This window comes from Myxocyprinus asiaticus, chromosome 5, assembly GCF_019703515.2.
Source record: "Myxocyprinus asiaticus isolate MX2 ecotype Aquarium Trade chromosome 5, UBuf_Myxa_2, whole genome shotgun sequence".
NCBI classification, from domain to species: domain Eukaryota; kingdom Metazoa; phylum Chordata; class Actinopteri; order Cypriniformes; family Catostomidae; genus Myxocyprinus; species Myxocyprinus asiaticus.
Genome location: NC_059348.1, coordinates 3918941 through 3933524, shown reverse-complemented (window position 1 = coordinate 3933524; position 14584 = coordinate 3918941). Strand labels below are relative to the sequence as shown.

Below are 14584 nucleotides of genomic sequence, written 5' to 3'. Positions count from 1 at the left end.
GAGACTATTTTGGCTGTTTTCGATTTGTTTATTTATTTATTTCTTTTTTTCTTTCTTTTTTTTTTTAAAGTACTATTGCTGCCAAAGTAGCAAGTTATATCATATATCATATAATTTCATAGCCATATGACACCATGTAAGCTACATATTATTATCTGGACCTTTGCTGGGAAGGAAATCTAGAGACTGGACCTCTTGAATCTTTAATTGAATACCCCTGGTCTATAGAAAAGCTATGCGAATCACACATTTTCAGAGGGGTTACACCCTCCCCCATTAAACTGGTATGAGTCCCTTCATGTTATTTAAACATCATAGTATAAGGTTGACACAGCATTTCTCAAAGTCATATCTTTGTCTATGACTGCTCTATAAAACCCTTCCAATAATGTCTGTGCAAACGAAATTAGGGGTTTCCCCAACTCTGGATAATGTAATAACCCAGGGTGTCTATGAGATCTCTCAGACCTATGCACAGAACAGTCACTGTGCTTTTCATCAGATGAGCTCTCTTGTTTCTTGTTTGATTGCTTGTCTTGTTCAATGCAGTTTGATCTCTGTCCTTTATCAAGAGTACACAGTTCAGTTGAGTTCCCACAATACAGGTAATACAGGTAATAAAACAGGGAATACAGGTAATACCCGGAAAATCAGAGGAATGATTTATTTTAAGGTCTTGGCCAGGTATTTAAAGCTTTGATTTTTTTTTTTGGTCAGTTTTGACTCCTCTAGACACAACATGACCAAAATAATGAACAGAGATCTGGAAAAACTTACATTTGTCAATTGAGAACTTCAGTCCATACTCTCTGAGACGGTCAAGCACATGAAGAAGTCTTGTCTCATGCTCCTTCAACTTATCAGAGTGGACAAATTCCAGGAAACCTAAGGAGCATACAAATGCAGTCTTAGGCTTGTCTTCTTATTCCTTCCCAACTTGGTAATAACAAGATTTTAAATCCATTACAGAGAACCACTGCAAGCCTGAAAGTTTAGAAAACGACTACTCCAGGTTTGGTATTAAATTTTCTGTAGTCTACACATAGACATATACATATACATGTACATCACCATTCTTCTTACGAACTATGAATCTCGTGAGTAAATTGGCCATGCTCGCTGTTTGAAAGGTGTCTCATCTTTTAACTTGATATGATGCTTTATCTTAGTTACATGACCACAGTCAAGATCATGATGGGAAAAAACATAAGAGAAATAATTCAACTTCTGCGTAATGTATCTCTTCGACTCCTCAGGTAATGGAGACTGTACAAAATCAACTGGAACTTAGCATTCTGAGCTCTCACTTGCTTAGTGGAGCAGCATTCAGATGTCAACTGTTCACAAGTTGTTTCGAATCAGTTAAGTTCAGCTAAGACACAATTTATAGGAAGTGTAATATCATGATCGGTTTCATTCCTTAGAGAGACTGGCACTTTAAATTGACTAGTCTTTGGTTGAGTAATCAGGCAGTTGTCCACAAACACTCCACCAGGCAGAACAGACTCCGATGGTTGCTCTAATAAAGCCCATGTCTCATCACCAATTGAACTGGCATGAAAGATGCATCCTTCATGTAGAGTCTTTTGATCAGCAGGAAGAATTTATTTAGTCTGACCCTTAAGTTACACTAAACCAAGTCTATCACTGGTGGCTTGTTTGTTTCTTCTATCGAGTATTCGCCAGACTTGACTGTAGCCATAGTGAGAAGAGCTACTTCGAAGTTGGTTGCACTGCACATACACAGCATCTAGTGTGTTAGTGCCAATTAACAAGGGTACCTCACTGCTCGAAGTGTGGATATTTCAGGTTATGACTCAAGGAAATCTTTAGGGAACTTAAATGAGACTTCAAGATATCCCATATATGGCACTGATTGACCATTTGGTCTACATTAAGTAAATGGTTGATCGGTTGGATTGGTTGGTCAGAAATATGGTGATTGTAGAATGACTGAGCCTAGGTAGCTCAGTGAGTAAAGATGCTGACTACCACACCTGCAGTCGTGAGTTCAAATCCAGGGCATGCTGAGTGACTCCAGCCAGGTCTCCTAAGAAACCAAATTGGCCCGGTTGCTAGGGAGGGTAGAGTCAAATTGGGTAACCTCCTCGTGTTCACTATAATGTGGTTCGCTCTTGGCGCAGTGCGTGGTGAGTTGTGTGTGGATGCCATGGAGGACAGCATGAAGCCTCCACATGTGCTATGTTTCTGTGGTAACGTGCTCAACAAGCCATGTGATAAGTTGCATAGGTTGATGGTCTCAAATGCAGAGGCAAATGAGATTTGTCATCTGCCATCCAGATTGAGGTGAGTCACTATGCCACCACAAGGACCTAGAGAGCATGGGGAATTGGGCATTCCAAATTGGGGAGATAAAGGGAGAAAATAAAAAAAAAATAAAAAAGGAGGTACTATTCTGGGGGAAACAGTATATAGTAGAGGCTGTGGTTAATTTCCACCTCACCCATCCAGAGATTTTGGGAACAAATTTACATTTTAAGAATCTATTAAGGGAAATATGTGTGGATGGGCCCTGTAAAATGTTGTATTGGTGTGTGATGTGCGATGCTATGGCTGGAGATGTGGTGCCATTGCCATCTACGTCTGCTCCACGTCATGATGACGCAGGGGAGAGAGTTCCCGTCTAGAGCAGTTACGTGATGAGTGTCTCAAGCACGCGACTGACCAAGTGAGAGTAATTGATTGTCAACAGCCTCCCTTCACCCTCTGTTCAGATCACGCCCCATTTCAGTGGCTCCACCACATGAAAGATACCAATGTGTGGATCACCTCACATTTGAACAGCTGAAGTGCCAGGTACCAATGGGTGATCCACACATCGGTATCTTTCATGTGGTGGAGACCAGGAGCGCAGATGGCTGTGGCTGACTTCCTCTCCAGAAATGGGGGGCAGGGGGTTGTTACATCTGTCTTAAATCCGCACCAGCTCTCCAGTTCAACAGAGAGAGAGCCCTGAGAGCACGAACTTGACACTTGCTGAGTGTATTTGTTATCTAACTGAGTGTTTAAAAAAAGTTTATTTTGTTATCTGATTAAGTGTTTGAATCTATGTGAATAGACTGCATTAAGTCACCCCAGAACCTCAGGCAGAAAAAATAAAAGCCTTGCCTGCACTGCTTTGTTGCCTCCTGACTCCTCCATTGCCCAAGAGAACCGAACTTCTTACAGACGCATTTGCAGGTTTCGTTTCCATTGATTGTAGATCCACTGGTACTGTATTATAAATTACTCCATGAGCTTACTGGCTAGTGAGAGCACGCACAAATGATTCAAATGATGAGCTTTCTGAGGCATTCGGATTGAATAGCTAACCGATTCAGACTGCTTTCCTATCATGTGTGACCAATTCATTTGAAAGATCTGACTCGGATGAGTGATTCATTTGTGATCAGACATCTTTTGTTTTGATTCAAAACTGGTGATAGTAAACACCAAGTACAAGGCATGATGTAGCGGTGTAGCTTTTCTCAACGCTACGCCGCTACCTAGTCAAAGATATTGCTTAGCTACTGAAAAGCTACTTGATTTAAAAACTAGCAAAGCTACCGCCTCTAGGGTGACCATACGCCCTCTTTTTCCCGGACATGTCCTCTTTTTCGGACCTTAAAAAAGCATCCGGCCGGGATTCCTAAATTTGCGAAAATGTCCGGGATTTGGCTTTAGTTGCATTATGATGTGCATCTGGTCTAATACTTCATTGTGTGTGCGCACATATTTGCATTGCTTTAACTCCTCTTTGTAAGTCCCGCCTTCTCACACACCAATTGATCAATTATAAGAGGCTTGCAGCAACTATTGGCCAAATTCCTGCCTGTCAATCTCTCCGCGAATGCGCGAAGCGCTGTTGTGTTCGGCATCAAACAGCTTGACAGTAGCAGCAAATGACAGCTGAGTGGAAATATTTTCCAAACGAAAGTGCAAATTTACAGAAGATTTGCACAAGAAATTCCCATGCTTTCGTCCAGGTCGAGATCCGTGGGAAGCAGATTGTATGACATGTAAAGCTGGCACTTATGTGTCAGTTGCTAATAAAGGTGCAAGTGATTTAGAAGCACACATTAGCTCTGCGAAGCATAAAGGGTCAGCAAAAGGTGAAAGTTCATCAGGTAAATTAACAGACTACTTTTTGTGACCAGGTAAAATTGTTATCACATTGCTTCATTTTCCATGGTCATTCCAAATAATAGTAATAGTAAATAAAGGTACACTCATGGCATCAAATATTTTATTTTAGTACATGGACATTCAAAAGAATGTTGGAAATTTTTATTTATTTATTTATATATATTTATGTTATGCTAATAGAGTGTCTTTTTCACTGTATTAAAGTTTGCATTCATAGTAACACTGTTTTGAACCCTATTATATTTTGGGACATTATTCCCTCAAAAGTTATTTTGAAAAACTTTTAATATTAACACATCTGTAGGTCATTTTGCTTCATTTTAATATACATTTTTCACCATACAATACAGTTCTATTCATTAACATTAGTAAATGCATTTCTACTGTATATTTACTGTGCATTTTCTCACAGAGAATCAATGGGTTTGTCCAAAAGCTGAAAAAGTTTGCTTTCAGAGGCTAACAGTATATGGAGTTGGGATGAGTAATTCCTTCAGAAAGATGTGGTAACACTTGACTCATTACTAAGGGTTTACCAAGATTTTCACTTTACTATTCTAAGTAATTATTCAGAATAACATATTATGTATTATGTAACATGCACAAGTTATTATTTTGTAACAATTAAAAAAGATACCCCAAATAGTACGTAGGTTGGACAAATACAGTACAAGGCAAGTCATGATACTCTACCAGGCACTGCAGACTATTGATTTAGTGTGATTTAATGTTCATTATCTGATTTCTGTTTAAAGAACACATGGCGCATTTGCATCTCTGAAGTTGCATTTTCATCTTGACAATAAAAATATAATCAGTTAATGGTAGTTAATGTTGTAATGAGTAATTTTTAATAGTTATTTTAAAGTAGCCATAGTTTATAGTTCTCAATGAGGCAGTTCTGTTATTATTAGTAAGCCAACAGTCAACTACAACAGTCATCAGTTTGCTATTACTTACTGATTAGTTAATTGTGTTAATATATTAGTTAATAGGATGAAACTGTTAATGTAGAACTACTCCTTACTCAGAACTATTGCATAGTTGCCTACTAAGCATGAATAAGTATTCTATAGTGTTACAATATGTTTAACTGCCAGTATGAAGTTTTCATGAATGTTTGTGCTGGCAAGCTATTTCGAACCACCAGAACAAACTCAAAAACACCTTCTTTTTTGCCTGATTTTGTTCTAAAGGTCGTCACACCTAGGGTTTTTTTTTTTTTTTTTTTTTTACCCATTCAGTATGTCATCCATATTTATTATTATTTTTAGTTTTTTTACAGTGCTTCACACAGTGCTTTAAAGTAAATTACTGTGAAAGCGACATCCCTCCCTTGAATTATTGTAATGAAAGAGCCAGAGGTTTAATTCATTGTTGAGATTTGCACTCATTGACTATAGATACTTAGTCTCTGTGCTACAAATCTGATCATCTGACAAACTAAATGATAAGGCACTCTCGTAGGTCTTTCACATGAAAAAATGTAAAAAAAACATTTCCATGGTAACCAATTTTCCTATGTCCTCGTTTCCCAGAGTGTGTGTATGTGTGTGTGTGTGTGTGTGGGAGGGGGAGCACTGGGGCAGAGAGAGAGAGAGAGAGAGAGAGAGGAGAGATTTAGAAATGGGGGCGGGTAAGTGCGAGAGATGATGTGCAATATGCAATGCTAAAGGACCACATTCAGTTATAGATCACAGTAACAGGTATTACAAACTGTACTGCACCACATTGTTAATTTGAACAGCAACCATTTGACTGGCATTGAGAAAAATGGGTTGGATATTTCCTGAATTTCACATTTTATAACCTGAGAAGATTTGGTAAGGATTTAAAAGTGTCATTGTTTGAAATCTTAGGAGAATTTCATAATCTTCATAAGCACAGACATGACAGTTTTTCTTTACCAACAGAACACATCTGAGAAAAGGACAAAATGCTTTGAAAAAGCAATACAACCTACCGAAAAACAGAACTTGATTTTGTAATTTTTTTTTTACATTTTTTTTTTACAAAAAAACTTTCTTTTATGAGGGCAACAACAGAACTGGAGCAGAACCGCTGGCAAAATTCTCTCCGATTTTTGCCTAGAAGAATGGAGTAAAACTGGGATCATCTCATTTGAAAGCTGGGATTGTTTCCTGCACCTCTTGAGACATGGCTCAAACTGAAGACATGCCTAAGCAGGTGAGCGTTGAGGCTAAGGGAGAGAGTGAGTCCACGGGGGAGATAAAACGGGCTCGGACCATGGCTCTGTACAATCCCATCCCAGCCAAACACAACTGTCTCACCGTCAACAGGTCTCTCTTTATCTTCGCTGAGAATAACATCATAAGAAAATATGCAAAAAGGATCATTGAGTGGCCATATCCTTTAACAAGCTTGCACTCTTAGAATGATATGCAATTATTAAGATGGTTTGATGCTTGTGATCTTTTTGATTATGAGTTGCCTGTGCTATTGTTGTCAGTTTTTTAGCTGAATAATTTCAGACACATCAGATGCACATTAGTAAAGCTGAAAAAGTTCGAACAATATTTCTTCATCTGCTGGCAAGGAATCCAACACAAAGATTCATTACAAAGGTACATATAAAATGCACATTCATTGTTTATTTTTTATAGGACAGATTTTTTTTTTCATCTCCCTCTGATGAAGGTCAGTCAGCACTAACTGGTGATAGTCAGTAAGATTTGCAAGAATTCATACAAGACAATTGTTCTGAGGTGTAACAGTGTAATAGTTGTTGCCATAGTTTGTCAAAGAACTGTATAGTCTCTGAGAGTCCTAGTTAATGAATATAGAGTTACATTAACATTAAAACTATACCTTGCCCTTCTTAAAAAGACCAGCTCAGACCAATGTGAATTTTCATGCTGGTCTTGTTTGGTGGATGGTTGGTTTGGTGCTAGTCTAATTTGCTGGTTGTCCACCCCCCCCACCCAAAAAAAAAAAAAAAAAAAGAAAAAAAAACCTGAGAGCTGTGTTGTCAGAATAATCAGTAAAAAATACAGTAAAAATATAAACAACTTTACAGAACAACATGTACATTTTACAGTTTAAAACTTGTTTTTATGGTATATTTTACAGTACAGTACCATCGTTTATATTATTAAATGATAAACTTAATCTATTAATCTTCTGAAACTGTAAAAATCTGCTTTTCACTTTATAATGTATTGTTAATCACCATAGTAATTACAAAAAGGCAAATGATGATATGAAGTTCATCAATAGTGGCCCTTCCATGAGCAATAACCAATAAACCTGTAGACACAGTGCTCAGTGTCACTCACACAAACACTATAGACCATCAGGGTAACACATGTGAAATTAAAATTATGCAATAAACATTAACTAAACTACATCAAATATAACAAAGAACACCCCAAAGTACATAACTGATATTAAAAATAAGAAGTAACATAATATTCCCATAAAATATAATGAAAAGTAATGAGTCACGCAGGGAATTCTGGGAACTGGAATACTGTTTTTTTTACCATAATTTTAACAATAATTTACCATAAAAAGTACATGTACTCTCTTGTTAAACATAATACACTTTTTAACTGTTAATTATATGGGAAAATCATACTTTTTACATCTAAAAAATGTAAATTTTTACAACATTTTACCTTAAAACTACATGTATTGTCTTTTTAAATATATATACAAAAATAACATATATTTTACGGTAACAACTGTTTTTTTTAACTGTAGCATTTTTACAGTCTTTTACCGTTAAAATTACGGAAAATTTTTTTTACAGTGTAGCTAATGAAGTTGGTCAACCTCGTTTGGTTGAACTTATGGTGAAGATGGTTGTCCTTGGAAATTTTGCTGGTTAAGCTTGTAAAGAAGTCTGTGACTTCTGTACACCAACATCCCATAAAAATCCAACATATGTTGGCAAAATTCAAGGTTAGGGGTCAGTCTAGCCAATCGTGTGAGCTACAGTGAGACCATTAAGTTTCCAAATGATCATTAAGTTTCTGAATGAAGTAATTATACTAACTGAACTAGGCTGGGTTTCCCAAAACACTAAGTAGAACATTAGTAGCCAGAGGCGGACTGGGAAGAGAAATCGGCCTGGGATTTTACATAGAAATTGGCCCAAAAGTTGTTGATGGGGGGTCTGGCCCAAAAGGGGGGGGGGGGGTTGTTCTCACAATGGCCAGTTAGTTAGTAGCACTTAAGTAGTACTTAATCTCTAAGGCACATTTCCCAAAAGCATCGTTATCTAAGTAGTTAGTAAAAATGTTCGTAAATTAACGAGAGCTTTGAACCGCACTTAAGTCCATTAAGTGCAACTTAAACGTATCTTTCTGGCATCTTTCACAGTTTATCAAAGACAATGGGACATTTAATAAATTGTATTAATATATTTTGATCATTGGAAAGCCATTGTAATCTATTTCAGAGGATAAAAACGTGTTGAAAAAATTGCCACGAAATCAATAGGTAGACTCCGTAGTCTGCGCATGCGACGTGATAGGTCTAAATTTCCATGACACATAATACAGTATAACTTATATTAGCCTTCTTTGATAAGCATAATTGTTATGGCAATAGTTTCAGTGGATGTTTCAAATCGGCTTGCCTATAGTCTGTTTACAAGGCAGTAATAAACTGCATGATGCATAATGGCAGTAAGGCTACAAGTACACGGTGCCTTGAACTCTAACCAGATGATCTCTTAATATTTAGACAGGTCTATGTGTAGTTCAATACTGACGGCCGTCATTTTAATCCTGTTCTGTGTGCATTTGTTTAGTTTCCAGACAAAAAACGTTAGGCTACGTGAGAGTCGCTTATGATTCACATCGTGTACATTCACGTTACATGCATTTATTGCGTCACTTTCATTAGTCTCTATGATTGAGCATCAATACATCTGAAATGCCATCTTACTAAAGCCATCATTATTTCTATAATTAAATTCTGTAATAGCTAATAAATTTCGGTGCGTCAACAAGGTTATACAAACAACTTCCATGTTTGTCAGTATTTCCACATTATTTTCATGTTGAGAAGACAAACTCTGGACATATTTTGGATCAGACCTTTGGAGCGGACAGCTCCCGTAACGAAGCACTTAAGTTCTACTTTATAACGAGCGATATACCTGCTGGTTTGGGAAACAGGTGTTACTCCATCGTAAAATAATGAGCAACGTTAGTTAAGATGATCGTAAAAGCTTAAGTTGCAACGTTATCGGGAAACCCAGCCCTAATTTATAACAAGCCTTTCAGATTAGTTTATGTTTGGGACAAGAAATTGCAAATTGACCTGTCGCAACAAACTATTTGAGAACATTTACAAAGCTTTATGGATTTTAGTGACATTGTGAAGGCAAACAGAAAAATGTCTGTTATGCAATGGTGGGAAAGTAGTCAGGGCGAAACAGTATAAAACAACTACAATTAATGCAACGGAAACATGTGTTAGGTTGTTCCTCACAGCTCAGGAGAGTTATTTGGTTTCTTAGTTATGTTTTATTAAAGTATCAACTTTGTGTCAAATATTTATCTAATAATTCAGCAGAAGACAAAAATAGACACAAATAAGAGGACAGAACTATAAAGTTCATGTGGATAGCTCAGATCATTTGGTCATGAAATAATTTTATGAGAAATGTTTGAGTTTATATTGAGATCTCTGAATTTTGATTGCAAAATTTGGTATGATGGCCAATTTTAATAACGTTTGAGACATTGAAGATCTCTTCTAAAACTCTAGAGATGACAAATCGGTTTTATTCTCTATTTAATCTCATTTCTGTCATAGGAGAAACAATTGAGATATTAAAGAGATCTCGTGTGTGATTTTTCTTTCCTATGGTCACTTTTCGAATTTGGAATATCTTTTTAAAGTAGGCTAGGCTAAAGTAGACAATTGCATGATGAAAGAGCAGAATTATAACATCTACAGCCATAATAGTACAGCATGTTATGTTATGTATGCATGTGTGTGTTGAGAAGGAGGGGGGTTCACTGAGCAGTTAATGTAGAAATAGGTTATAGGAACACGACACAAAGGACTACATATTTTTCGGTTTTTATTTTATGTTAATGGATCTGAAAGGTTTAGCTACTCACTGACTACATTATTATATTAGAAAAACGTAGCTGGTGATGTAATTTTAATTTGTAATTTTACTGTAAAAAAGTTTTAGGCACTTGTGAAAAATGGTGCATAGTGAGGATGTCTTCAAAAAATAATGACATAAATAGTTTTCATTTATCACATAATGTCATACAATGTCATACATAAAGACTTTTACCTTTAAAACAGCACCAATTCTCCTAGGTACACCTGGACACAGTTTTTCTTGGTTGTTGGCAGATAGGATGTTCCAAGCTTCTTGGAGAATTCACCACAGTTCTTTTATCTAGTTAGGCTGTCTCAATTGCTTCTGTCTCTTTATGTAATCTCAGACTGACACAATGTTCACTGGGGGGCTTTGTGGGGGCCATGACATCTGTTGCAGGGCTCCCTGTTCTTCTATTCTAATCTTTTCTATTTGCAAAAGTAATGTTTGTGAGTCTAACATTTATATTTCCTATTGACACACTAAAGCTGAAGATAAAAATAACCATCTTAAGACAAATGCTTTTGTGAAATAACTTATGTGCCTAAGACTTTTGCACAGTACTGTATATCAAAGCCAAGCTACTGTATATCCTGTATATGGAATATATTTAATATTTCCAGTTACAGCAAACATAAGTTCCTGCAACTTTAATCATTTCAGGTGACATGAGTCAGATGTCAATTGAATTAGCAGTACCCATATCAGCTCACTGCTCATGCTTACAAACAAAGAAGTATGCTTGTTTCCTAAAGAAATTGGTCACGATATCACATAACAATCTGAAAAATATTCAAACAGTCCCTTGAGATTCTGTTTAGATTCTCAGGTGAACAAAACTCACAATCAACCTTACCTGGAGGAGGTTATGTGTAGAATGCAGGTTGCCATGGAGATCAGCACTGCTAGAGAGATGCCAAAAATAAAAAGCTGAAAATTCTAGGTTAGTGCATTAGTTATTGAACTGACATTACAATGTTTATTCTTTTTTATATAATGCTACTTTATCATGGCTGTTTTATCAGATTATCAGACATTTTTCTAACTGATTTTTGTTATTGGCTTCAGGTATTTTACCTTCTTATAAAAAAAGAATATTCACAATAAAAACTGTTCATTGCGAAAATTCTTATTTGCTCTTCTGACTGTTTAGTGTTTACATATTTTTTACAAATATGTGGAGGTAATATTGCTCCAGGCATTCATCGTTATGGTTACACTTTAGAATAAGGTTGTTTTTGTCAGCATTAATCAACTCAAGAGTTAGCATGTACTAGTAATGTGTTATTAATAATACAATCATTTTACAGCATTTATTAATCTTGGTTAATGTTACTTTCTACAAATACTGTCCTAGTAAATTGTTTACACTAAAAGCTGTATATGTTAACATTAGGTAATGCAATATGAATGAACATGAACAAACAATGAACAATAGTAGTTTTACAAGATTACTAAATTGTTACTTTTTTGCTGTCAGGTTTTTGCAAACTCAGGTTTACCATGTTTTAGTAGGAAGCTTTCTCTGTAGTATTAATATGAAGTATTTACATTTCAGAGTTATATTAAAGTAAAATATGAAAAATTACTAGAGCAGTCGTAAAGCTGACCTCTGTGACAATAGGAACAATTGTTGTATATTTTGTTGTAGTAGGGACCAGAAGGAAGTACACACCCGAGGGTAACCACATGTGAGATGTGTGTAGGGGCTCACAAGTTAATTAAAGAAGAGTCAATCTAGTTTCAGATGTCTATCTTTATTGAATAGAAAAGACACATAAAACAACCTCTCGAAAAGGCTTGTGCAGATGTCTTTGGCTGAAGTGACAGAAACTCTCAATTTCTTGACTTTTTCTTCAGCTATTTACAGATTTGGCCACTGAGAGAATAGCAGGTAGTATACAACTTCTGAGAACTAAGTGGTTACTAGTTTGCTACAAAACATATGATAAAACCAGAAACTACAGCTCGGCATTAAGCTTGTTCAAGTAGTTGAATCATCTTGTAACACCACAGTTGCAGCGCATAACAATTAACAAGCTATTAGGAATTTAAATTTAACAATAAAGTGATCCAGAAATGATGAACACTTCATACTATACAACTATGATTGACTCAATGTAAAAGAGGGTCATGGTAGTATCCAGCCCAGATTTCTATTGTTCTTCATTACAGGTGAGAGAGCAAGGGTCACTAATGATTAGAATATAAATTCTCAGTCTGGGAGATATTACAATGTAATGGGCTGTGCAAAGGGAGCAATCTGTGCAACTGGAGATGGAACGAGAGCAGAGCTGAATGACAATGTGATCTACCCAAATTAGTGATATCATGCATGAGTTTGTAGCAAAAGTCAAATAGGCTTGTGGCGAAAGTCAGATAGGCCCTGTCCCATTTGTTACTCTAGGTCTTTGCTGTCTTCCCCCGTGTGCATGCTTTGCTGACGTAATGCTGTTGACTGTCAGGCAGTAGTCCACTGAGGAGCCTGCATCGTGTGGGCTTGCCGAAAGGGCACATTGAGGGCACATAGTGCTCATGAGCACCCTTCAGCAACTGGACTTCAAAGACACAAGACCACAAGTACACAAGTGTGCCATTTGGGGCAAGGCCAGAGCTGTGGCAGTTTTCTTTTCTGTTCTCAGAACTGCATTCTGAAATCACAATAAAGCTGTTGAATTGGCAAAAGCTGCTCTAACAGCATCTTAACATTGCCGAGTTAAAAGCTATAGCTTTACAGCTTAAAAATATAAGTTTTACTAAATCAGAGTTGGCTCTGAAATGAAATGGCACCTAGTCAAAAGGTTGTTGCTTGGTAGTTGCTTAAATGGTCAGTAGGATGGTGGGATGGGGCTTACATGTTGGACCTTCCTTGATTGTAAATATCATTATGTTTTTATATACAGCCACACTTCTTTATGTATATACTGTATATACTGTATTTCACAGGTAGACCAAACTTGGCTATTTAAATAAAGATAATGAATCTTGCACAGTACAGCCATATGCAGAAACTTACTCTCTCATGTCATAATATTTTAGAAACTCACAATAATACTTAAATCTTCTTTAAAACAACAATAGCAAAGGTTAAGTTTTAAGTTGCTTCCTTTTATAAATGCAGTTTATAAATGCTGTTCAATAGAAACTAAATTTGAGTGATTCAGTCTCTAGTAAATTGAATAAAACAATGTTTTATAAACCAATTATACACATCACATTAAAAAGTGACACTATATACACAAGAAAAGCAAAACATTATTAAAATGGCACACCAATATTTTTTTCTCCAGCACAAAACTCCAGTCTGCTGTAATTGGTCAAGAAGATAAGCAGGTAGTAGACCGCTGTTGAGCTCACACCAGTGCAGGCTCAGCTAAAGAGCACATTGAGAGCACAAATAAGGTGCTTGTAAGCATGCTTCTGAGCACTAAAATGTAAAATGGGACACCCTACAGTCTCGTGGACTTCGCGGGCACACCTCAATTACGTTCTGTCCTCCACCGTACGTTGCAGGACTCGCTGATTTTACACTCAGAGGTACAATACCCCCTCACCAAAAATGTATAAAACGAAATGTGTGCATGCAGCGCTTACTCTGATGAAGCCAAGCAGTGTCCATGTTACCTCAACGATTGGTTACCGATAGCTCAATCGAAGGTACAAGGGTGCAAACACAGAAACCTGTTTCCAGTTTATTGCAGCCTCAGGGACAACTGGAGCTTGTGAGTACCCAGACATCCGGAATGAAATATGGCTTTTTAATGTGTACTGTAGATGGTGCTGCATGTCACATCCTCTAGACCATGACACTGAAGTGCACCTGTGAAGTGGGCTTGACGAAATCAGGTGTAGAACCATTTCACTCTAAACAATGGTTCCTTTCACCCCAAATACCATACAAAATGACAACACACACTATCCGTCAAATCACCAGTGCTTAAAGTGAACAGGCCAGTACTCTCTTCTATCCCAACTAGACAATAACTGTAATGCTGTAATCTTCTGCATATTTCATCATTTTATTCTGGCCAAGAACCAGTTATTCAGAAATGAAATGCCTGACTGACATGTTAAACCAATCATACTTCACTTTCTGATATGATGTTTTAGGGTGTGCATAACATAGACAATGAAAACGCATCATTGTCAAACATGCGGGGATATCTCATTTACTTACAAATATCTGCATAAAACAAAGGATTTAAATATATTTAAAAGATATAATGCCATAAACCTTTAAAAACCTTGGCATGTTCTTCTTTATCATAATCATGCTTTGGAGTTAACAAAATTATTAGGCCTATCAATTTTTGAATTTGCAGAAATTTGCTTCTTCAAATTTGC

General features: G+C 36.7%; 1 protein-coding gene across 2 annotated transcripts in view; it reads left to right on the top strand.

The window, feature by feature from the left end:
* The first annotated feature begins 5841 nt into the window (after positions 1-5841).
* The window catches only part of cacna1eb (calcium channel, voltage-dependent, R type, alpha 1E subunit b), a 157535-nt gene continuing 148792 nt past the window's right edge, over positions 5842-14584 (top strand). Inside the window, exons 1-2 of one of the 2 annotated variants that reach the window (XM_051697453.1) lie at positions 5842-5969; positions 6060-6512. In XM_051697453.1, coding sequence (XP_051553413.1) covers positions 6304-6512 — 209 coding nt within the window. In that variant the 5' untranslated portion in view covers positions 5842-5969; positions 6060-6303. Of the gene's footprint in view, positions 6513-14584 lie in introns of both variants that reach the window. The other variant, XM_051697452.1, reaches the window with a different exon arrangement.